The sequence below is a fragment of the Astatotilapia calliptera genome, chromosome 8, assembly GCF_900246225.1.
Source record: "Astatotilapia calliptera chromosome 8, fAstCal1.2, whole genome shotgun sequence".
Classification (NCBI taxonomy): Eukaryota; Metazoa; Chordata; class Actinopteri; order Cichliformes; family Cichlidae; genus Astatotilapia; species Astatotilapia calliptera.
In genome coordinates this window covers 8,934,887-8,961,065 of record NC_039309.1, presented here as the reverse complement: position 1 = coordinate 8,961,065, position 26,179 = coordinate 8,934,887, and the positions used below count along the sequence as shown (strand labels likewise).

Here is a 26,179-nt window from a genome sequence, read left to right as displayed (position 1 = left end):
TTGTGTGTTTTCAGTCTTTTTTTTTTAATCTTTTGTTTTATTTGTTGAATCCTATTCATCACTTCATTAAATTAACAATTCAGCCTCGTTTCATTAGTTGTTTCTTTTTAAATGTAAAGATTTTAAAATTTTAGTCTAAATAACAAAAAACAAAACCAAAGCATCCTTTGTGATTCTAAAAGAAAAACTGAATAGAAAATAGAAATCTATTTGACTTTAAAGTCAAATTATTTTGGGAATGACTGACCTTGACAGACAGCTTCAGTGAGGCCAATGCGGAAATGCATTCTTTCTAATGGCCACCAGGGGCAGACTTCTCTGGTTGCAAAAACAAATATGCTTGTATAAAAGTTTACAAGAAAACCTCAAATTCTCACTTGAATACTTTCCTGATGTGTTTTTGATCTTAGTTTCAAGTCATTATACAACATGAAGCTATTTTTGTAAAATAATCCCAATAAAGTTAAAAAGGTTTAAGCAATAAGCCTCCATCTTTCCTGGTGCCTCCACTAAGATCTGGCTTCAGTTTGGAACCATTTCAGCCTCTTGCAGCTTCAGGTACCTGAACCCTGTGGTGTGTTTTCCACTGCATTCAGATCAATCACTTTCGAGTTTCCTTCCTTTTTATGATGTCCCTTTGTTTTGCTTTGTGATGACAGCTCACACAGTGGACTGTAAAGCTCTGACAGCTGTCATAAAAATTTGTTTGTAACCACTTGGAGCCCTGAAAAAAACCTATCATGAATTTTGGAATTATGTGGGTGTTTGACCACAAATCGGCCATCAAGTATGATTCAAATGTTGACTAATCGTCACTAGTGAACACTGCGTGAGCCACTCTTGCCAGTTGAGAAGAACACAGCGAGATCGACTCGTACTAATATTTTGCGGAGTGCGACACATAAGCCGATGTCTGATTAGTCTGCCTTCTGTCACAGCTCTAACACGTACTACTTCAGCCGTACCTTTCGCTGGAAGGGGAATTTCCCAGGTCTGCTTCAGTGCTCGTGCTTTCATCTCCTTGATATGCGCTGTGGTTTTCCAGAGTAATCAGGTCACATCAACATTAGCAGGATGTGGGGAAACTTTACAGAAGATAACGTAGTTTACTGACAGCTCTGCTAGAATGACTGGCTGCTTCATGAGTTACATTAGATAAAGGTGAGATAAGTGCTTAAATGAATGAGAACAGAGTATTGAAACCTGTGTTCGGTAGCTGGCGGCATGCTTTAGATTGAGGTCAAGTGGGACAGGGAGCACTGGAATTAAACCCATACAAAAGTTCATTAAAAAAAAAAAAAAAGGTTATACAAGATAAAAGGCCGGCTGTGTTTAGTTTATTGCAGCTGTTTGGCAGGATGAGGTTACAGGTGACTGCAGAGGCCACCATGTCCTGCATTAATGACTGTCTAGGTTGCATCAGGACACGTTAGTGTTTACACTACAGAAGAAATGCGGTCGAACAACCTCAGAAGGTGCTTAGAGAAAACTAATCGGAACCATTCTCACTTCATTTTAAATCAAACTTATTCATTACAAATGAACAATAAAACAACTTCAGTAAAATAATGAACTCAAACAGGAGCAGAAGATTCTTTGCAAACTTTTATTGAGACAAAAACAATAAATTACAAGAAATGTGGATAAATAAATATTTGACTATTTCTGTTTTACCTTCCTTTTCATGGACAGAAGATCAACAGTAGTAACAAAACGGGGCAGGGGGGAAATGTATGGCAACAAACTAAACGCTGCTCAGTCTCGACTGAGTCCTGAGCTGAATCTTCGTCAGCTTCAGAAAAGTCAGAATCTCAGATTCTGCTGCTGTGCAGCTTTCACGAGGAGTCGTTTATTTTATCTCAAACTTTTCCGTCCAGAGGAGTGCACTATGAAGCAGACACATTTCAACACAACTCCAGTCTGCTACAGCTGTGATTAACTTTACTTATTTCTATTAATAGTATTACTGTTTATTTCCTTTGCCACTTCATCATATGAATTCTTATTTTATGAGGGTCAGGACTGCTGTCCTGCAGCGTGAATGTCTTGGGTTTTCTCCAGGTGTGCACGTTAGGTTAACAGGTGCCTGTAGATGTGACTGTGAGTGTAATTAGAATGGCGATGTGTATTTTTTATATGATGGTGAAGAACAATCACGTTTTCTATTTCTGTTATTCTTATTGGCATAATTTTAATATACTTACCAAGGGTCAATAGGTACTGTATTAACAATACTAAATACTAAAAAATATACTAATACTAAAAAAACAAAAACTCCTTACAATGATTTAGGAGCGATCTGGTGACAGTCCATTTCCAGCTTGATGGTGGACCACACCACAGGACAGAAGTGATAACTTCTTGCTGGTTTCCAGATCAGATTTACGTTTTGGATTTGCAGCTAGGAAAACTGCAGACCAATTAAGATCTGCAGAGACAAGCAGGAGCAATGAAACGTATTGTTGGCATCGTTGATTTGAGCGCCTTGAAGCGACTGTTGTGATTTGCCGCTATGTAAATAAAATTGAATTGAATTTGATTGAAGTCACTGTAAACACACAGCTGTTTTTGAGCAGGTTTTCCTGTACTGCCTTATGTGTTGTTAGTTTGTCACTGGGCTGCTTTTTGCTGTTGATTTTAAACCAAAACTCTGAACAACAACAACAAAACAACTTCAGGCTTGCTACCTCGCTAACTCATTAACCTCGCTTCGTAGTTCACTCCTCTGGAGACGTGAACTGACAACATTTCCCGCGCTCTCTCTGTTTTCAGCAGCTGTAGGGACTTGCTGTACTCAAGCAGACCAAACACTGATTGTGCGAAAAGGCTCAGAGGTCATTCAAATGCTTGTCAACAGTCCTTACAGCAGGTTTCAAGATGAGCGGGAGAGCTAACCGGAGGGCACCGCAGCATCGTTACAGTACTGCAGCAGCAGGACTCTAAAAAGGTGACGTTTCAGCAAACAAAAGAGCGGTCTCTGTCTGAATAACATTAGCTGCAGATGGGAAATAAAGTGTCGGCAGGAGGTCAGACCTGTAAAGAAGGGAGCGCTGGTTCTGAAGGTGTGTCTGTTGAAAAGGGGACAAAAGACAAGCCGCTTTAAGAGGTGAATCCTCCGCCAGGTTCAGGTCTGCAGCGGGAATGTCAGGTCCACCTGAAACAGGCCTGTGGTTGTTTTATCCTCAGCAGCTCTACAGCCCCTTCAGGGAGGAGACTTTCTTCTTCCGAGCAGCTAACATCTCATAGAACGGGTCTTTGCTGATGGCAGCCCTGCAGAGAGAAGGACAGCAGTTCCACTTTTTCTTCATCGTCATCATTAGTTTGACCCTCTGCAGGGAGAGAAAACAAAACTGAAACTCACTTGATGCTTTTGATCCATTCGTCCTTCTCCTCCACAGTTGGGGCGGAGATTCTGTAGAAAGTGTGGTTTCCCTCGACGACGCGGCCGTCTGCCTCCGTCTTGCAGGCCTTGATCACCTGATCTTTGTGGTTGGGGATGAACAGCTCGAAGCAGTTCTGAGAGAGATCATGGTTGAGGCAGGAAGGCGAGTAAACAAGTTACATGTGTGATCGGTTGTTTTCGCTCTGTACTGAACGTGTTCAACGCTGTAATAAAAACTTTATATAAACTTTATATAAACTGTTGATCCATCAGCAGGTTGAGGGTGGACGGTCACGTGTTCATTGTTCATTTGCTGGAGTTATCGTTGGGTACGTTGTGGTTTTTTTTAAATGCTTTTTCAGGCTTGCACCTGTGTAGTATATGTACTTTTTTTTAAAACCCTATTTTTGGATAAAGTCATCAAATATTTGAAGCCAATGGAAAAAGTGGCTAAATCTCTGGCTCCTCCAGGTACGACTTTAGGCTTCCTCCAAAATTAAAAACTTGACGACCACAAGAGCGACCCCACAGCTTGTGAGCAGATGCACGTATGTTACCATTTTGAAACTCCTACGTGACATCGTTCTTGATTTACTGTGTTCACAAGATTTTTATAGAACTTGGCCTCTGACCTTGAGGTCGAGGTCACTCAGATTGAAGCTCGTCCTAACTTTTTATTAGATGCACGGTATGAATTTCAAAATCCCATGTTGCCTCGTTCTCAAGTTGTCACATTCACAAACTTGGTTGTCCATGCTGAAGATTATAACCTTTAGTTTTTAATTATGCGTCCATAATAATCATGGGAGTAACTAAGGAAAACATGCAAAATAAGGACTAGTATCACAAGAAAATCAAAGTCATCATTACTTTGGAGACATGGTTACACGGTTTATTTTTGCTTTGCTTTTTGAAATCCTTTGTAAGCTGCTTTCAGCAGCTCCCTTATTAACAGAGGGTCGCCACAGCGGTTAGCTCTGCATGTTTGATTTGGCAGATTTATGTGGGATGCTGTTCCTGACGCAAACCCAAAGAGATTTGTGTCCCCTCCTGTTTTTGCCATCTTTTTCTGATCTCTGAGACTTTGATCTCTTCAATCACAGGACAAAAACAAAGAGAGCAGCGGTTTACCGGCTTCTTTGAGTCCTCGACTTCTCTGATGCTTAGATTTTCCAGTGGAATAATCCCTCTGGGTTCTTTGTCCTTTTAAACAGCAGAAAGAAAAAAAAATAGTTCAGGCTGTCCACAGTTACATCCAGTAATCATTTATTTTCACAGTGAAACAAGAAGTACTCACAGTGGTGTATTCAAAGTAGTAGAGACAGTTATCAGTGAGAATAAACCAGCGCCGCTTCCAGGTCTTCACTCTTCCACCTGAGGATGGATTAAAGGTGAGTTATGACATCGGTAAACTGAATGCTGATGTTGACGGCGACACTCTGAAGCACACTGATGACACAATTCAGCAGGTTAAGTAAAGCCTACTGACTGCAACAGCTGAGGTTAAAACGTGAGTCAGTGGGCAGTTCAAGGAGTCCAGCAGTTAGAGGCAGATGTGAAGCGCTAATACCTTCACATCAGGACATGATAGCGAAAAGCAGCAGGTGAACCGGATGTAAAAACTAATTATCACAGTAAAACTGTGATGGGTAGGTGAATGCACACAGCCAGTGGCAGGACAGAAATGACGGGGTGGTGGGCAGGGGCAGCTCAGAAAGCAAAGCGGTGCATTAAAGCTGGCGAGTGTGAGGATACATACCTCCTGAAGTCAAAACCATGAAACACAAACAGACAAGAAGAGCGTCAACAGGAGAGTAAAACATTTCACTCAACTTTGATTAATGTTTCAATAAAAAGATCTCTCATCGTCTCGTTAAAGCCGCTGTTACATATCTGGTCCACTAGAGGGACGACCTGTTTGTAGAAACTGAACATACCGAGTTTGAGCAACCACCCTTCTCTGTCGGGGTTGAAGAAGGTGTGTGTGAGGTCATTCCCATCATCCTCTGGGATCTTAAAAGGTTCGTTCTTGATGCTGTCGTACAGGTTCTGCATAGATGGTGACATCATTTAGATCATGCGGGTAGCTACGATTTATCCTTACCTTTATCTTAACTTCTACTTATTTACAACACAAACATTTATCAGCAAATTTCAACTCTGGGGTTATGATTTATCAAAATAAACTTAAGTAAAAACAACAAATACACTCAGAGAATACAACAGAATAATGTGTTGGCTACTTCAGCTATGAAATAAATAGAAATGGTGTTTACACGGGTGAAACTGTTGCATAATAACTTATTAAAAAAAACTCAAACACAGGAACATTTTCAAAGTGTATCATTTATACATTTTAGACATGTTCACTTGAGCCTTTGCCAGGAATTTCAAAAAGCTGAAACCACAAGCTGAACCCCCACTTTACTCCTTTAAAAAAGCAGTTTCTTGGTAAATAATTTTTAGTCATTGAGACACCCATTTATGATTAACAGCCTGAGATGTTTTAAAAATAATTGGAATTGAGCTTTTCTGCATTATTTGTTGGAATGTGTTGTAATGAGGGACTTTTACGTGCTGTCTGGACCGTTCAGTTTGAATACACTGACATTTTTGAGAAACCTTCTTCTCGTCTCTACCACAGAACAGAAAAATGAAGCATCTCTAGCTCATTCTTCGTTTGTGGTTTCTGCTCAGACTTTTGGCTCCATTTGTGGTTGAACGTAAGGTGCTAATGTTACACTAATCAGGAATGTAACTTCAATATGACGCTTGGCTTGCAAAACCACAAGGTCACAAACAACAGCTGCAAGTACCTATTATCATATCATGTGTCACGGTTATAATCATAACAACCACAGCTACAGTCATCGGACAGCCGGTGCTTTCCAAGTTGTTTAAATGTCCACCAGAAACTCCACAGCGCATTCATATTTCCACACACATGGACCATCAGATGTGCTGTTCTGTCTGAATTCACAGGGCCTGAACACATAGTGAGTATATCACACAGGGTGCTGTGGACTTCCTGAACTTCACTCACCCTGAGCAGGTCCTCCGGTAGGTCTCCTCCATCATTGATTCCTCTGTTCATTGCTGTGAATTTCTGAACAGAGGGTTTGTCCTTCACGTTGGGGTTGTGTAGACTGGTGTTCAACATGATCACGGCGAACGACAACACGTAACAGGTATCTGCAAACAGACACAGTGTGTGTTTGTATGTTTTCCGAGTCAGGCTGTTAGAAAGACCACAGTGAGTTTAAACGATTAACTGAAAACCACTGAGGTGCTGCTATACCTTTGTGTAGAGTGTTAGTTAAAAGAAATTACATTCCCAGACAACTACAGTCATAGTTGGTTGTATGTATTTGTTCACTATCAGGTCCATCCAGTGCAGACATAGAACACAGTGTGCTAATTATCAAATAACACCTTACGTACAAACCGCATGCTATACTTTTCCAAAAACCTGTGTGCTCTGTCCAGTAAGCAGCACAACCTTCACCTATTTGCACATTCCTCATATTACCCATGTCAGGAAGCAGAAGGGAAGATCCTCGTGTCTGCAAGTCAAAATATCTTTGAACAAGATGGTGAGCTACAAATTTCCCCCAGTGCATCAGTATGAGACTTTGTGTGTGATGTGTAAAAACTGTGTGGTGAGTAGGTGAATGTGGCTGAGTGCTCACTAAGAGTAAGAAAGCAAGAACTCTAGAAGTTCCTGAGCTAAAGAGAAGCGAAGATAAGTTAACAACAAACAAAAAACAAACAAACAGGTAAATCTTTATATTAAAGTTAGTTTAATATGCAGGTCCTGGCCTAAAACGATGACATTAAAATTATTGTAACTTTTGCTTTGCTTCGTATTTTAGTTATGTTTCTGTGAGTATTAGATAATACATTTAGATCAACTCGGTCGTTTAAAATGTGCTGAATAAATAAAGGTGACTTGATTTAAACGAAAAACGGAAATGCGCATTAAACTAAATATAAATCATTACTGGTGTGTTTTCCTGCTCAGTGGAAAATTGTAGAGCCCTACATACAGTGTGTGAATGGAATAAATGCTGTAAAAATGAAAAAAAGATGGAAGAAAAATGGTTTTATTATTGAACAACTTCTTTATTTTCACTCTGTAATATGTAAAAACTGTGACCATAAACCGTTTTTTCCTCACGTACCGATGCTCTGAAACACTCCGGGGTTGCAGTGACAGTATCGCCGAGCAAACGCCTCCATCATGCGGTCGATTTTCTGGGCCTCGCCGGGCAGCCTAAAGCTCCACAGAAACTGCCTGAGAGCCTGAACCAGGTTCAAGTCTGTGAACTCGTGAAGCTCCAGGAAGGCGTGCAGGACCTTGATGTTGAATTCATCTCTGCACGACACACAAAATCCCACACACAAACACACACCCACGTGTGCACGCACACAGGAGTAAACAGAAGAGAAACTGTGTCAGCTCTGTTCAACTCAAGAGAATCAAATTAAAGGATGCTCTTGTTGAACTGCTTATGCACCAAAATCTATATCCAGTATACAGCACAATTTCTCCTGTAACACACAGAAGATGTGGTAGTAATAATAATAATAATAATAATAATAATAATCTGTTTTTTTTTTTAAACTGGCCTTTTATTACTTATAAGGAATAAACTTTTTAAAGAGGAGTGAAGAATAAAATGTGAGATGGTCTGAACTCCTGCTATTGTCCATGTAGGCTCAAGACTGTCCTTTTTTGATAGCACATGTCAAAACTGTCTACTGGAAAGGACATCATTAATACTGCTTACCTCTCGCCCAGATAGTCCCCGATGGCGGTTTTGTTAAGCCCCTCCCCCTTATACAGAAACTGGGCAATGTCTTCACTGGTGTTTTTCAGCAGCGAACAGTCGATCAAGAAGCGAATGCCCTGAGGAAGAAAATCAAAACACACACCCCAGAACGAACATCACACACTGAATGAAAACAAGCAGTTCAGAGAAGTTTGTAGTTCATTTTAGTAATTTTGTATGGGGGAGTTTTGGTTGTTTTTTTTCTTCTTTCTACCCATTCAAGACCAATAATCCATAAAATATCTCCTTTTAGAAAAACACCTGTTACAGTATCACCTGGTTGTTCAGGGGTAGCGTCAAACTGTGGGTGCGAACAACCAAGAGTAAAAAAAGTACACAGAGTACATGGCTTTAATAAAAACAAACAAACAAACAACCAAAACAGAGTCAGGGTGTCAAATTTAAAGACCAATCACACTAATGGTGTTTCAGGAAAAGGCTGGAGTTACATTTTAATACATGATGCAAATGCAAAAAACAAGGTTTGTGTATTTTATATCCTTGTCAGCTGAAAGAGGACACTTTTCCTAAACTAAACTAAAACAGACTGATAATCAGTAGCTGAACTCACATGAAAGAAGAAAGCACTGCTGCATAAATGTATTTACCTTCGCAGGATCCATGTTGAACTTTTTTCGGCCCATGGCCATCTGTCTATTCCTTTGCATGTTTTTCCTAAAATAACATTTTAAAAAACATAAACCATTAGTGTGTAAATCATATTTATTCATCACCAGTGAATTTAAATTTTCAATGCCAGCCCAGCTCTCTGTTACAACAGCCTGGCTTTTATCACCTAGAATGGAAAATATTGGATGGATTTTTTTTTTTGTTTTCTTAGTCAAAGGAAATGTCTGTTAGACCTGCCTGCGTAGCACCGATGTTCTAAAAACAACCTCAGTAACAGTCATGCTGCCCATGTTGTGCAGAAAGTTATTTCAGCATATATGCAAGTTCACTTCCCGCCTGGGGGCGTCTGTATTCAGTAACGGTCGTAGGCTAGACTCCCCATGCTAGGGACCTATGGGATCTTCGATATCGAATATCTTCGATATTGATGCCGAAACATCTAGTAGTTCAGAGTTCCAACATTCGGAAGAAGGGACTGCTCTCATAGCTAGAGACTGACGAGGTACAACATACATGCTACAGCAAGGGGGAGCCAGGACGACAGGTCAGGGGGGAGATATCATCATCTCCATATGAGATTGGCCCCAAGTGTGATAGAAATTGAGTGTGACAGGAACTGACCTGAAAGACAGGATCATGGTGAAGCTTAAAACCCAGATCCTCCATGAGAGTACATGAAGTACTCTCAGATACAAGATCAAGGGAGGTGCCTAAGCCTTGCTCTTGGAAACTGCCAAGCAAAAACTCACAGCCTTGTGGTCTGCGTCTGGCAGTAGAAAAGAACAAAATGAACATCGCAGACATCGAGGACAGCTACAAGTACCTGGGGATCCCAGGCAAATGGGAACTACTAAGAGGCTGCTAGGAAAGCTGCAACTACTTGCAGAAGGTCCTGAGGAGTCAGCTCAACGGTAAGATCAGGTGATGCCCTGCCCATGACCCTGCGGCACTAATCATGGCAGTACAGGAACAAGCTCTGAGCACAAGATCCATAAAGGCTGGGGTCTATCACACCAGGCAAGACCCCAGGTACAGGCTGTGTAAAGACGCCCCTGAGACAATGCAGCACATAACAGCAGGGTGGAAGATGCTAGCAGGCAGGGCATACATGGAACACCATAACCAAGTAGCTGGCATAGAGCCTGTGGGACTTCCAGATACAGACAGACAAAATGGTGGTGGCTAACCAACTAGGCATAGTGGTGGTAGACAAACAGAAGAAGACGGCCATAGTGATAGATGTAGCGATACTGAATGACAGCAACATCAGGAAGAAGGAACACGAGAAGCTGGAGAAGTATCCAGGGCTCAAAGAAGAGCTGGTAAAGATGTATAGGGTGAAGGTAACAGTGGTCCCAGTAGTACTCGGAGCACTAGGTGCAGTGGCTCCCAAGCTAGGCGAGTGGCTCCGGCAGATCCCAGGAACAATATCCAAGATCTCTGTCCAGAAGAGTGCAGTCCTAGGAACAGCTAAGATACTGCGCAGGAGCCTCAAGCTCCCAGACCTCTGGTAGAGGACCTGACAAGCTTGAAGGATAAAGGATGAGAGGGGAATTATATGATAAATATAGAAAAGAAAGACATTTTCCAAACATAACTGCCAGTGTTGTCATGTTTCTTTGTGAAATAAAGCCAAACTTCAGGATGTTCTTCCACCATGATTTCTTTATCTTCTAAGTTTCTAGTGGTCCAGACAAATCCTCTTTATGTTATTGTTATGCAATATGCAGCTCTCAATAAACATGTCAAACTATTTTGACAACAGTTGACTGAAACCAGTTTGTGATTCATATCCTTAGTGAATATCTGCCTTGAATGTCAAAATAAGCAGTCTGAAGACTTTTCATGTCCCACTGGCAACCTTAATTGGGCTTATATTCTGCTAATTATCTGATGGATTAATCAATAATCCCATAAGGCAGTGCTCTAATGGTTGGACAGATTTTTTTGGTCTTTTCTCTGACTAGAAATCCTCCAAAACAAAGGCTGAGGAGAGTGCTGCTGCCTACGCACAAGCACAGAAATGGTAGTTGAGAGATAGTTTACCTCTCTTCAGTCAGGCCCAGGTTTTCAATCTCGCTGGTCACCTCTGCTATCTCATCCTTCAGCCTCTGAGTGCAGACAGAAAGAGAAGGGAAAGAAGTGATGAAACAGAAGGGGGAAGGAGAAGGGATCATTATTTTGATTGTTTTTTTTTGAGTACAGAAGCTGAAGGGAAACAGCAGCAGACATCTACATGTGCCATTTGTGTGATATCTAACCCTTCAGAGGAGCCCTCTGGAGATGCTTTGATCTTGCTGTCACAATGAATTACACATGGTGGTCTGTTCCACCTACATCTCACTGACCAACATCCATACAAGCACTTCCCACTAAAGAGATGACCCACTAAAACCCCTAAAAATGCAGATATGACTCACACACTCGCAGACAGACTCATCATTTTTCTCTGCTGGGTTACATGCAACACCCACCCTTTAAAAGAAACCTCTCTGGGATCTGTAACACCTGTTCCGGGGTCAGAGCCTACAACCCCTCCTGTCCCCTCTTTCCCCCTTCATACCACTCCCCTCCCCGCTGCTGACCCAAATTTACCAGACTATACCCCCACACCCAATGTCAACATTGGTGGGGAGACAGGAATACGCAGGATCAAAGACTTTTGATTGCCAATGGTCCTGAGAAGAGAAAGAAATAAAGACACAATAATAACAACAAAAGGCTAAGATAATTACAGAAAATGGACAGAAGCAGATGAATCGGTTCTTAGACATATGAGGTTGTGAAAACAAGGCTACATCACCATCAGCTAAGGTAAATAAGAACTGTGTCCTCTGTCTCCACTACTGGAATATTTCATGGCTCATTACCCATCAGGCCCTGAGGGAAAGACAGGGCGGGGCTTAGTGAAGAGAGACGCTAAACGAGTCGACCTTGATAATAAACTCCATCCATCAGTTTACACAGTGCTGTTGCCTGGAGGCTGTGTGTTTGAGTGTTTCTTTGTGTGTGTTGTGGATGCCCACCACACTGACAGCTCTCTGCTATAGATCAGGCTCAAAATATTTTTTTGGCTTACCTTATTAAATCTCAGTTTAAAAGAAAATGGGCCTAATGTCACTTTTGTTTGAGTCATCTCTTGCTGCTGATATCATTCAGCAACTACCAGCAGATACATTTCTCATTCTTCTGTGTGCTTGAGCAGGCCTCATCAAAAACCTTAAAGTATCAAATTCTTCCAGCGGATCACTTCCCTCTCAAAAGTAGAATGGGAGGGCTGAGCCCTCAGCAACCAGGTCCCAGATTGGGTTAAGAACAGAGACACACTTGCTTGGGTTCATTTTCAGATTTGGCTTTTTGATAAAGACATGAGATATGCAAAGTGGTTAGGGTTGGTTCAGCTGACCCTGAACCATCTTTTGGTTAGGCTGCTGGAGGCACAGGCTCTAGGGGGACATCCCATGATGTACTGGGAATTTCTTGACTTCTTTTCACATCCCACGTGTTTATATATTTCAGAACTGTGTATACAGTTTGCATTAATGTCCTTGTCTCTCATCCCTCAAAGTCTTCGTTAAAAAATATGTTGCTAATTTTTATAAATGAGTAAACAGACAATAAAGCAGGGCATGGTTTCTCAGTCCAATCAAAACTCTATATGTCTGGTTTGAAAAGATGGTGATCGTCAAAATGCTCAGACTTCCAAATGGAACTACACAAAGCAATAAAGTACATTACATTGCACTGGCTATGTCCATCTTTTATATACAGTCCATTAGGGTTATGGTGATGGATTCTGATGTCGGTGGTCGACGATAGTGACAACTTGCCAATAAAGCTGATCTTTATGTCATTTTCCCAACAAGGCACGATAATCTAAATAATCTTACAAGAGACACAAACTGAAACCAACAAGTTACTCCTGAGTCAAATTCATTGGAGATTAATTTGTTTCAGTTCTAAATGAGTTGCAATGACACTTGCATGTCCAACTTTATGCAAACAAGCATATAAAACTAAAACACTGTTTTAACAAACAATCTGACATATGGAAATGGACGGTGAGTCCTTGTTGTGTGTTGTGTAATTTTCTGATTGACTTTTATCCTTCAAGTAGGTTGAATTTACATTAAAGTCACAAGGCCAGCTTTATCCTCTATCTCACGTAACAAATTTCTCCACATCAAGAACTGACACAGGCAGTCCTGCTAATTTATTTAAGCTTGTAGAGGGAACTAAAGCAGGGGGTTAATGTGTCTCTCCAGGCTGAGAGAGCCAGAGGACACATGCATATTAGAGGTACATCCCCCTCAGACAAAGACGATCATCTGTCTTCAGTGTATACAGTAACGCTCTGGTGGTCATAGCCGTATACACCCTACCCTCCAAACACACACACACCTCCCCAGACACAGTGGTCTAGACTTGGAGGTGAAAAATCTTCTCAAGGACACACAGAGAGAAAAGAATTAAAGACAAAGACAAAACAACACAAAGCAGGTTTTGTAACTCCTGTGTGTCTCTGCTCTGGGGAAAAAAAAAGTTTTGAAAAATAAAATGTTCCAGACAACCACAGGGTGCAGAGCAAGGACAAAAACAAAATCCTGTTTCATTGCTGCTCAGTTAAGAAAGCATTTTATCCAGGCAGTAATTAAGACAGAAAACAGAGACAGGATAAAAGAGTAAACATCCACTAGTACTTTCACAGAAGAATGGGAATGTGATTCCCCTATAATTATGAAATGACGTACAGGGACTAGTGGGGCAGGAACTCAAACACTTTACCAAACTAAGTTTCATCATGATTTTTAAAAGACTGTTAATTAATTCAGTGATAGCTGCCAGAGCAATGAATAGAGAGCTAAAAGAAATACTCTTAATGCAGTGTAACATCACTGATAACTGGTTCACATTACTATTAAAACTTAACAACCAGTTTTCCAAAATACTGTGTTGGGAAAAACACATATATATCCATAATTAAGGAAATTATCATTACATTAAATCTAGATTTCCCAACAGGTAAATGTGGGACACAGCTTTTACTCTAGTAAACCAGCTCCCAGTTTGGGTTCAGGGGACAAAGCCTCTCTACCTTTCTGATAAAGCTAATATAAGGGCTGGATAAATGATACCTACTTTATGCTGCTACAGACCCCATGTTAATGTGGACCTGGATTATTTACAACTCAGTATTTTTATTCTTTGGATTCTAGTGCGGTAACTTGACAGGGTTTACAGTTCAAAATAATCCTCATTCATTTTATAAATAAATGGTACAGGTCCTTGGTTCATCCTCTGTCCAAAACAAGCAGTTTTAGCTCTTCTCCATTTAAACCATTTTTCTGCCGATTGGCTGTCACTTGCAAACAGATGGTTTGAACAACACACTTAAGATCACTAACATCATATAGAATCAAGAGCAAACTCTCCTTGTAGACCTGGTCTACAAGGAGAAACTGTGCCAAACAAAAACAAATGTTTGACTTTAGACCATGACATTTAAAGTGGTGCAAAATAGATTTGCTTTTTAGCAGACCTCAAGGATCAGATCTTTAAGGGATGCTGAAATGCTGAAAGAAATAAGAGAACTTAATTTCAAACCAACCCTATGTACTTCAAGGGTCAGTAATTCAGTCGGTTTTCATTATGTGAAGGTAGAATTTTGCACAACTTTTTTAAGTTATTAGAGAAAGAAAGCAGCTGATTCGGAGGAGGTCAGGCAGGGACTTTTATCAGGTTTGACTGAATTTTAAAGTCACACCAGCACCACCTGCCCTACTCATCATGAGAGTTAAGAGTTTCTCGACTCTGATTAAATACAAAGCAAGCTGAAAGATAACTATCTAGCTATCAGAACACAAGGAGATGACTTTAAAGGTCAGTCAAATTTAAATCTGGTTTAAGTGTTTTTCAGGGGCGGAGGGGGTTCCATGGACCAATTCCTGAAACCTTTTGATCACATCTTTTTGGCACCAGAATTGGCCCAACCAGTGGAGGTAAACAGGTGCCAACAAAGGATCTGGTTCTGCTGGAAGATTACTCTTCCAACTTTAATAATAATGATTGAAATATTATGGATGGATGCTTAGTAAATGAAATTATATTGGGACAAAGAGTGGTTGAGTTTCTGATGCACATACAAGTGACTTTATTTACATCCATCTGGTCAAGTGGACATACCTATGTGCATCCAGTTCCACAATAAATTAGATTAGATAATTATAAAACAAGACATATTTCAGACTTTCATGCTTTAAACCCCAGATGAGCTCAGCTTGGAAAGGACATCAACTGGCTCGGACAAAGAATGTGAGTGTACTCTTACCTGTATGTCCTGCAGCAGCTCTTGTTTTCTGCGCCGGATGCTCTCCAGCTCCTGACGCTCCTCTGGAGTCAGGTCATCAGGCACTGAGGACAGAAGTATACGCAACACTAAATAAGAGACCAAATACTCTCCCTCAGATAGAGAAGAAATACAAATGTGAAAATCCCCTCTGGAATCAAACTGAAATTAAACAAAAACTACAAGAAAACCATACACACAAATGAAGAACAGAGATCTGAAATTCCCACTGCTCAGGGTCACTATGGCAACACAATCTTTGATCCGTCATATACCCACCACACCACCCCACCACCACCCAAAATTCAGTCCTGAACTAGAGGAAGAAAGAAAACCTCTCTGTCTTATATAAACACACAAACACACACAATCATTTTCATATCTTAGTGACGACATCTCAGTGACATAATGCTTTCCCTAGCTGCTGACCCTAACCATCAAAAATGAATGCCTAACTCTAACCCAAAACTTAACCATAACCTAACTTTAACTTTGACACTAAAACCACATTTTGAGCCTCAAAAATGCCTTCAGACTCATGGGACAGGCAATTTGTCCCCATAAGTATAGTAGCATGCCAATCTTCTGTCCTCACATGTATACACACACGCACTCACTCACGCACACACACACTCTTGGTGAGGTTATATTACTGCAGTGGTTGAGAAACTTTTTCTGGCATGTCCCTTTCAGAGGTCAAAAAAGCCCAAGCACCATAGTTGTTACCAGCAAAAGGGAATAAAAAGTGAAATTAAGATCAACATGATAACATCGGTAGTAACTTTGTCCCAAACCATATTCTTCCTCTGGTCATCCACACAAGTAAAAACAAAAAAATAAAAAAACAATAATACTATTTGCTATTTACTACAAGATAATAAGAGACTATAGTGTGAATGATTTATTCACATGAGCTCAGTACTTAAATCTCAGCATGTATTTAAATTACAAAAACTGCACCAACACTCACAGCTCCTGGATAATTAATCTTAATAACTGATGATTCTTGCTTTTAAGGAAGGCCTTGGTGAACTTTAGAGAAAACTCTGCACTGACAGGTATAACAGCAAATTAAAACAGAAAAAAAAAACCCTAAAACAAAACAAAAACCAAGTGTGTATTAATAATGTAATTATGAAAGCACAACTATACACAACTAGAGGAAAGAATTTTAATGTTGGTCTGGTTTGATTAATTCTGTGATCACACCTTTCCCAAGGAGCCTTTATGACACTGTGATGAGTCTGTATGATGTATGTGTACTTCCTAAATTTTATAATCTGACACATACAATCCATATCATAATAATAAAAACTGAAACTAATAGAAGACAAAATAAAGTAAAACAATAGATCTATCAGATCAGATTTCATGTACTATCATGAACTTTATAACATGAGCTGAAGGTTTGTTTGTTTTTGGTCTATAAAGAAAAGAAAAAAAAAACAGTCAGACCTCACATACAAACCTCAAAGAAAACATCTGATGACTAACAGTTGGCACATTAGACTTGATATATTAGTGTCCCTATCAAAGTTGAATGGTGTTCCTCCTTATGAGAAACACCCCAACCGTACATGAACGAATGTGTACGCTGATAGAAGGGAGATTCATGTACCCACAGACACCCAATATATCTGCAGAACAACGATAACACAGGAACAGACAAGAGCTGCTGATACACGTACTTGTGGTTTTTCTTAAGAAAGCTTGAGTGGAAAGAAAAGGAAAGGAAAAAAAAGTGTAAAAACAACACATCGGGTTGGCTCAGGACAGGATTTTGTAGGTTCGCTATGATTATAATGTTATCTTTTTTTGACAGAAATCTCAATTTCCTGTTAATTTTGAGCATTGTTTAAACAAAAACTTCCATTTTGATTGAACAAACGAATCCCCAGATAAGAAACCTGGTTGAAAATATATGAACATTTTCATGATTTTCCTCTGGGACTCAGGCTCAGGGACCACAGCACCATTGTGCTGATGTGGAATATTTCTTGTTTCACACATACATATTTGCACACAGCTCACCTCTACATTGTCAACAGTGAATCTTCCTCTTGTCTGTGCTTCACAATAAAACTACTGTATGAAATGCTCTAACCTAAGAAAAAGTGGAAGAAAGGTCACAATTGACGTTGAAAAACAAGCAGCCAGAGAGGACAAATCACGCTGTGCTGCTGCTGTCTGTCGGCCTCATTAGAGAAGTCCTGCTGAGAGATTCAAGTCAACTGTTCACTTCACTTTGCCATTGTGACCATGTTACTGAGTGTCAACCTCTGCAGAAACATTTATCAAATGTTTAACACATAAGGTACTCTAGGCTCATGTTAGTATGTTGTACAATATAACTAAAATACAAATTGTTAATCAGGGAGTTTTTACAACTTCTTGGAGTCTAAACGTTTTCACAGCCTTTTGGGATGCCCACCACTTTAAAGACTGGCGTGTGAAGGTTAGCTTTGAAAACCAAACTTGCTTTTTTTCTTATTTTCTGATCGGTGGTAAGGTTGGCTTGAACAGGAAAGGAAGCTAGCTCCCTGCAAAGGTGTACAAGAAACTGATCAAAGAACAAAAAATAGAAACAGACAGTGGCTGCACTTAACAGCTTCCCTTGTTTTTAATTGCTTGGGCTCCCCTAACTCTGAGGGCTTCTCTATTACAACTTCTGTCCTTTAAACGACAGGACCGAAACAGGCAACAAAATCCAGAAGTAGCCCAGAGACTACTTGTTCCACATATTTTTCACACTGCCCCCTGGTGACAGCACACAGGTACAACATGTAGCTGTTTTATATACGGTAGGCTGTGCGTAGGACATCATGACATAACATCAGACACATAGTTTTGACTGTATTTGTGAGGGGCAGCCAATCTGCAGAGAGATGGCTTAAAAAGTGGGGGGGGGGGGGGGGGGTTTACGTGGCTTTGTGATGGCTGTACTGGAGTAATGTTTACTTTGGGTTTCTTCGCTTCTTTTACAGTATCGTTCAACTTCACAGTGGCACACATAGTTTACTGGTCTCAAACCTGCTAGTCAGTAGCACACTGTATTATTTTTTTAGCGGTTGATAAACAGCTTGTAGGTGCACTGCCTCTTTCAGGTGGTAGATGCACATTACTAACAGACACTGGTAAATTAAGAGAAAATATTTTTTTCGCTTAACATCTTAATGAGTAAAGCTTAACAACTTTATACAAGATGTAATCTAGCTGAGGACAAATCTTACAGATCATTTCTATATTATCAGTTAATACCAGACTGGACTATGAAATGTAAGTAAATTCTCACCAAAAGTTCTCATAGAAAACAAAAGTATGACAATCTAAGCAAACTTGTAATTACAGTACGTTTTTGTCAAACCATTTAAAAGACTTGGGACCTCCAGACATCTGTGATTCTGTCAAAATCCAAAAATGGCACCGAAGGATTTAATATAATTTGTATTTGTCAGACTTATAAACAGTGATGAACTGGCTAGTCACGCACACCCCTGACCCACAAAAGGAGGTTTAAGTAGGCTGCAGCAGCTCTTATTATAAACCTGAGGGCATAAACAACAAACTATGTGAGTATCGAGTCAGTGAAACTGGCATTCACACTGACTTCCCCTCTATGCTAAGAGAGGAAATAAAACAAACGATTTATGACAGCTTGTGAAAGAAAATATCGTCCTTTTCTCAAACTGACACACACACGCACACACAGACACACGCACACACAGACACACACACACACACACACACACACACACACACACACAGAGTCTGGCATAAATACCAAGACACCTCATCTCACTCTGCAAACCAGCTGCTCTGCATAGTCTCAAGGGCACTGAGTGTGTATTAGTGTCTCTGCTAGGACCAGCTGCTTGGCACATCCAACCATCAAACCTAGGCCTAAAGTTTGCTCTATAACCTGCTTCCACCGTCTGCACCACATCACATCCTCCTGAAGCAGAGAGACAAAAAAACCGCATCAGTCAAGCTACAGTTAGCATCTGTTCTGGTTTCCGTTCTCAAAAAGTTTCACAAGAGGACATGCACTCATTCAGGATAACTGAACACCTACACATTTGCGTCATAATTCTAATACTCATACCCAAGAAAGCTTCTGTCTGCCGAGAGACGCCACCGGCAGCAAGAATGGTCCCAGTACAACCAGCTCAGGCCAGTTTATAGCTCTGAAGTCCACACAGCTTTAGGTTTATCATCACTTCCAGTAAAAGAAAAAGCGTGTTTCTTTCAAATAAACCAGCTTTGACCAAACTTTCCAATCCCTAACCCAAATCCTGTGGTCCTCCAGTCTAACCTCTGTAGTCCTTATAACCTCATTCCAGCAAAGGAGGGAGGGCAGCAAATGAGGATAAGGACAAATGTGTGTTTAAGAGGGGGGGAAACCCTTGAACTCTCATCTCTCTCCCCCTCCTCTTCCTTCTGTCCATCTTGACTCCTCCCTTGCTCATTTACTCCATCAATGAACGGACTCCCCCACGTGGAGACTGGGGACCAGGAGGAAATTTTTAAAAAAGGATGGGGGGTACAGCTTCACATGAGCACATGAATCAGCTGACTGAGCTGCAACATTCTTGCTTTAACTTGCACAAAAGCGATGAATGAGTGATTCCCATAAAGAGGCAAATTAAAATCCCTAAAATATTCCTTAAAAAAAGGAAAAGGTTGCTGGATGGTGGGGCTCATGACAGCTTGACAAGCAGGAAGACTAGACAAAATATAATCACAACTAACCACGGCTCCACTGCTTAAAGAAAATAAGAGAAAATGTCAAAAGGTACCACTGCAAAAGGAACCTGGACAGTATAATCTGTTGGGAGATGTTAGCTAATGTTACAAAGGCACCTTCGAAACAAAGACCTCTCCTGAAATAAACCCCAGATAAAAAGACTTCTTGTTTCACTCTGTCAAAAAAAAGTGTGGGAGGCAAAGAGGATGACAGAATCTATAAATATACTGTGTTTTAATGGTTAACACGGAAATGTATAGATCTTTGTTAAGTGATGCAACTCAGGCTCCATGCAGTTAATACCACGTGTAGCCATGAACCGAAGGCCTGTTCAGAGCTGGAAATAACCCTTGTGCGTCTCCAAAACAAAGCCATACCAAAATATATGGTAAAGCAATGAGAAGGCTGACTCACTTCTCCTGGGGATGGAAAATGCAGCCAATATCAAAAACAACAGTTTATTCTTCTTTCTCTGCTCATCACATGTGTTTGCCACCAGAAAGTACCATGACCCAGGACCTAAGGCAAAGCAGTTTGGTTACGACAAGAAAAATATCTGTACTTTGAGCTCTCAGCGTCTCGTAATGCTCACAAGGCAGTAATTGTCTGTTTCAGTGTTCACAAGCCCATAATTGTCCATTTCAAGGATAACTGGCTCAACAGTAAGGATATAATCCTCCCTGGTTGCATTTGTACAGCCTTAAGACTAAGTCCAATAAGCAATGAGGCTAAAACCGATAAAATGAGAAAAGAACATGAGGGGGAACACGATGTGCCCCGGAGAAGAAATACTTAAATTACAGAGAAATAAAGTGCGGGCATTATAAAATGTCAGCTGCAGTGCACAGAAAGTGGAAGAAACACACTACTAAAATGATGCTCCAAAGTAAGGTGAAATAAAGCTTTTAATGCAGTTCATATTACAGGAAGTTCATTTTGATAGCTTTCCCTTGCTCTTATGAACATTAAGCCATCTATTTTTCAGAATAAGGTGGGGCACCATCCTGTATGAGATTCTGTATGTATCCTGTCTGTCATTTTCACAGGAAACAGCAGCGGTGCTGCGAAGACGCTGATTTATAATCCAAATTCATAACTATACGTGTGCGTGTGTTTACAGCCTCCTGTGTTGTTGACAACTCTTTGCAGTTTTGAGTGCAGTTCATTCACTTCCGAACCAATAAATGGTTGCATTGATTGTATTTATAGACTCATCTGGTGCTGCACAATAAGTATAGCCCCCCAGGAGGTCTGGCACCGACCCAGATTAATAATAATAGATCTCTTGTGCCAGTTAATAAAGACTGCCAAAGAGCATTAATAAGTCAGACACATGAGGACTTGTTGCTTTCGCTCTGAGTACAGGATATTAAATGCCAAAACACATACTAAAAAAGTACCTGCTACTGGAGCGAGCTCGCCTCGCTTACCTATCCATAACTATGCACAAAGTTATGCTAGTGCGCTAGCTATCCGTGTTAGCCTCTAGGTTAACGCTGTTTAACTAAACCGCGTCAGGTAACTTACCAACTTCGTCTTCCATTTCCAGAACCATGTTCCACTGTTGGTCAGCGCTGTCCTCAGGAAACCACGCTAAAGGTGACACTTTTTAAGTAACTTTAAAGCCCAAATGAGTGGCTATAGTGTGTCTAGTTTTTCAGTCAGTTACCGTTAGACTGGCAGTTGATGACAACTGACTACGAAGAGACAGCCGGTGTCTGGCAGGATGATGGGGGCGTGGCTTAAGCGGCAACAGCCAATCAAAGACCTATCTATGTGTCTATCTGTCTGTCTGTCTTCAGAAATTAAAAATAAAAATAGGTATGGGTTATTGTATTCATATCCTTTATACTTCATATCCTTTACTTTCTGGTGCTCACTTACGCAGAAGGGGTCGCCAAGGGAGTTTTTACACCGGATGTCTTTTCTTACGCAAACTCAAAGGATCTGTGTCTCCTCCCGGGATCACTTCGTGGAGCTGCTGGTTATCAGGTAAATCTACACTGTGAAAATATAAATTCACAAGCAGACAATTTCTTTATTTCATTTAGGTATACAACTATAGAGGCCTCAACTATAGTATACAGTGTATAGAATAGGATATATGTTTGTGTATGTACTGCATAGTATACATGCATATGCATATACTATATGCATAGTATACACACACTTATGAACTTCATTAGGTACACCTTGCTAGTACTGGGAATGTTGGCCAGAGACTTTGGTCCATAGTGACATGATAGCATCAGATTTGTTGGTTCTATGTCCTTCATGTGACTCCAGTTCCATAACATCCTAAATGTGCTCTATTCGACTGAGATCTGGTGAATGTGGAGGTCATTTGAGTACAGTGACCACATTGTCACGTTCAAAAAACCTAACTAAGCTTTTTTGATGAGTTACGTTATCCCGTTGCAAGCAGCCATCAGAAGATTGGTCATTGTGGTCATAAAGGTACTCGGGTAGATTGTTGTGTTTCATTGATGGTGAGTTGGTACTAAGGGGCCCAAAGTGTGCAAAGAAAATATCTCTCACATCATTATATTTTGCTTAAGGGACATTCTGACCCTGCCATCCAAATGTCCGAGCAGAAATCATTACTCATCAGACCAGGCAACATTTTTGCAATCTTCTGCTGTCAAAATGTGGTGATTCTGTGTGAATTGTAGCCTCAATTTCCTGTTATTAGCTGACAGCAGTGGCAAATGGTGGTATCTTCTACTGACGTAGCCCATCTGCTTCAAGGTTTCCGGTGCTGTGTGTTCAGAGATGGTCTTGTCTATACCTTGGTTGTAACAACTTGTTAAGTAAGTTATACCGTTGCCCTCCTATCAGAGCAATGGTTTAAGGTTTCCCCCCCAAACCTCAGACCTCAGCAAGAAATTTGCCCATTTTTTCTCCAGAGAACTGTGGCTCACAGGATAATTTCTCTTTTTCTCTGCAAATCCTAGAGATTATTATGCTAGAAAATCCTAGCAGATGAGATCTTTCTGAATTATGCAGACCAGCATATCTGACTCCAACTATGTACAGAGAGATAGATAGATAATTTTGTGTAGTAAAAAACTGAAAATTACAGCAACATTATATGTTTGCAACTTCAGATTTGTATGTTTTTATGTCTATACTGATTAATGTGTGAGCTAAAATCACCTTTAATGGCTTTTGGGCTGGGGATTTTGACAAAGTGACATACTTGTCTCTACATTTAATGTTATAATAATAGTACCCACCCGCTGGAAAAGAGAAATATATTTAACAACGAGGGTGTGAAGCCAGAGGAAGCTGGGTTTGATATCAGAGATAGCCTGCCTGTGTGAAAAAGGAAGGGAGAGGAGAGGGTGTAGTGAAGGACGGAGGAAAGGAGGGAAAAGGATTGCAGCTGTGCGCCTGAATTGGTGCTTTATTCAGAGTTCGGACACGTCAAAACAGGATATGTTGGGGTGGGGTAAGGAAGAGCTGCTGCTGTTTAACAGCTTAAAGGGTCAGCTCGGAAAACATTAAAAAACAGTTTGCTTTAAGGGGGACTTTTTCTGGTTATGATACAAACAGCTCACAGTGAGGTCAGTCCGTTATCAAGAGTGAAAAAAGGACTTTTAGAGAAGCGGCTGCTAATTTTCACACTGAGATAGAGGGCTAGCATATTTAAAAGCTTGGATGCACTGAACTAAACTGTCTGCACAAGTTGAGGTAACTGAACCAGTAAGTCTTCAATCAGGGCTGACAAAGCAGGCCTTAAAAAAAGTCCACTTCTCATTTGAACTTCATAAATCATAAATATCAACAAGTTTGTGAAGTTTGTCAGCAAAATCACATCAATTTCTGTTAATATTATAGAATTGTGCTGTTACAATGTTTGTCTTTATCAGCCTCATTCCTCTTTTTCTGCACACCAAGTAACTTTAAACGAAGAACAGCTCTCTTAATTTAACAGCAAACTAGAAAACATGAAAACATTTCAAGAGGAGGGTGCTAAAATCGTAATGTCAAAGCAGGCTACAGTTTACCTGATCGACTAAAGGGTTTAGGAACAAAATAAAGAAAGAGAAGCTATAAGAAGCTGCTGGAAAGTCATAAAAGCTCAAGGTAAATGGATGTAACCTGTGTGCTGCTTTCATGGCGTTATAACGGCTTCTGAATGAGCACCCTGACACAACATGAAAGCACCTGCACAGAGGGAGAGCAGTGGGCAGCGATGGAGATTATGTCACTCTGTGCAGCACCCACTGGAGAGGAGGATCCTGGACAAGACCGTGATGGGTGTGCGTCATGTTCTCGAATCGAGCCCACCATCTCACACAAACACATACACACTGACTCATGTATGTACACAGAAATGTCACACACACACACACACACGCACACTACAGAGTGCTCTGTGTCTTGATAGCCTAACTGAAAATCACCAAGGCAACTGAACACTGATAGCACTTTGTGCCAGTCTTGCACTCCACGTCGCTCTGAGCAACATAAAACCAACAAAAAGCTGCGATAACAACAATAATGTTTCATTTTTAAGCACTTTTTTCAAACTCATGAACACCTTGTAATCCTTGAAATCTGCTCACAAATACCCGACAACACATTTTCTATCCAAACCAAGAAGACGGGGTTCCTAAAAAGCTCTCACCTGCAGCAGGTGGCCCCGGGCGGACTGTAGGGCAGAGAAATGCCTGGAAACTGGACGCACAAAGCTCACTTACAGTCCCCATCACACCAGTCAGGAGTTTCAGTGTTTCAGTATCCTCTTTGCAGCATCTTCTTTTTACTCGTCCTTAAGCCTGCGTCATGTTTTACTAAAAGCAACTCTGGACTCCTTGGAAAAAAAAAAAGGCGGTTTTCGCTCCTGACGGCTACCAGACTCTGACGAACTCTCTGAAAAATACTCTCCACTCGCTCTCCCCCTCTCTCTCTCCCTCTCTCACGCTCTCTCCTCGCTTTTGATCACACACTTGACCTCACTCGCGTATGAAAACCCATCCACCTTTACCACCACACACACACACAAAGGAATCTCGCACTTTAGGGTTTTGAAGAAGTACAAAAGGATACCTATACTGATTATGAAAACTGAAGCAGGCGGTGTCCCTAAAACAGTTGTTGAAGTATTCTTGGAGCTGATGACAAATGTACACACACATGCAAACAGCCTCATATCATCCTGCGTTACTCCCCCACACACACATCAGAGCCCAGTTTAGTTTAGTCAGAGCTGAGTGAACGTACACATATAAAGATAGAGCTGGAAGAAAGATTGCAATAGTGTATGAAGTCCTATGTGTTAAGCAGTTGGGGGGGGGGGGGGGGGTATGTGAGCATCCGAAAAGTATTTGAGTCTCATTTAGATAACCTTGACTAACCCATTTGGAGGTCTCGTGACATAGTTCTCATTGACTTATGGTGGAAAAAATGATCACAAAGTCATTTGTGCAGAATAATGCTTATTACTATGTACTAATCATTTTTGCCCTTGGGCCCCTTATCAGATTCATTCAGCCATAGCTTTAGTGTATGAGTTTTTTTTAGCAGCAAATTATTCAGCTCTAAGAGTGGTGTCTGAAGCTGGTAACTGTCAAATGACAGTCAAATGAGTAAGCTTTTGGTTATGGGATATTGTGGAGTGTTTATTACACCATTAATCCTCTGGATTAAGGGTCAGAGATGTTTTATTTGGTATCACATAATAGAGCCCTTTAGAAAAGAATGACTAATGGACAAAAAAGAATGTTTTGTTTTTGTCAATGAAGGTCTGAAGGATAAGTTTTAATAAGTATAGTATCAGTAGAAAGGTGGCGACACTGAAGTTCACAGAATTAACGTCAGCAGCGTTTAAATAGCAGTGTCGGCAGTAATAGAAGCACCAGGCTGAATCAAAACCACTTCCTAGCAGATTGAAAAAGCCAGACAAAACAACATTGTGCAAAGAGGTGTGAAAAATGTCAGCAGTTGTTGTAGCACTCCTTGCATGAGGTTCCTGTATAGACCAAATACTTAAAGCTAAATATAAACTGCATCTGCCATAGAGGCCCAGTGCCACCACTTAGACAAACAATGGCTGAGCTGGCGAGTCTTTTAATTCATAGCATCTCTCCTCTTTCTTTGATTTTCTCTCACACCATTTCCTAGACCTCTATTTCTCTCTTTCACCCCCTTCACTCATTAAATTTGTTCGATCCTGTTCTCTCCCGTTTGTCTCCCTGTAGAGCCGACCTTTTGTGTTGCACTTGACCTCATCCACTCTT

At 40.7% G+C, this 26,179-nt stretch overlaps 1 protein-coding gene across 4 annotated transcripts; it reads right to left on the bottom strand.

The window, feature by feature from the left end:
- Nucleotides 1-1,538: 1,538 nt before the first annotated feature.
- On the bottom strand, nt 1,539-24,781 carry cyth1b (cytohesin 1b). 4 transcript variants are annotated; one of them, XM_026178333.1, is made up of 12 exons: nt 19,293-19,355; nt 15,173-15,255; nt 10,891-10,955; nt 8,823-8,889; nt 8,173-8,291; nt 7,564-7,757; nt 6,426-6,574; nt 5,319-5,431; nt 4,680-4,758; nt 4,514-4,585; nt 3,362-3,516; nt 1,539-3,270 (listed from the first exon to the last, which is right to left on the bottom strand). In XM_026178333.1, the coding sequence occupies exons 4-12, from the start codon at nt 8,880-8,882 to the stop codon at nt 3,192-3,194; spliced, it is 1,020 nt and encodes a 339-aa protein (XP_026034118.1). In that variant the 5' UTR covers nt 8,883-8,889; nt 10,891-10,955; nt 15,173-15,255; nt 19,293-19,355; the 3' UTR covers nt 1,539-3,191. The 4 variants fall into 4 exon arrangements, with proteins under 4 accessions (XP_026034118.1, XP_026034119.1, XP_026034116.1 ...); XM_026178334.1 differs by lacking the exon at nt 19,293-19,355 and adding an exon at nt 24,562-24,781 and having other exon boundaries at nt 1,540-3,270; nt 4,680-4,756; nt 5,320-5,431; XM_026178331.1 differs by lacking the exon at nt 19,293-19,355 and adding an exon at nt 21,462-21,899 and having other exon boundaries at nt 1,613-3,270; nt 4,680-4,756; nt 5,320-5,431.
- Between the last annotated feature and the right edge of the window lie 1,398 nt (nt 24,782-26,179).

What these genes read in the sequence shown, in the direction of transcription:
- cyth1b (XM_026178334.1), bottom strand. Translation starts at nt 24,649, where the DNA reads ATGGGGACTGTAAGTGAGCTTTGTGCGTCCAGTTTCCAGGCATTTCTC. An exon ending in CGGAGTGTTTCAGAGCATCG is followed by an intron (nt 6,575 to 7,563) that starts GTACGTGAGGAA and finishes GTCTGTTTGCAG; the next exon opens with ATACCTGTTACGTGTTGTCG. An exon ending in TACCGGAGGACCTGCTCAGG is followed by an intron (nt 5,432 to 6,425) that starts GTGAGTGAAGTT and finishes CCATCTATGCAG; the next exon opens with AACCTGTACGACAGCATCAA.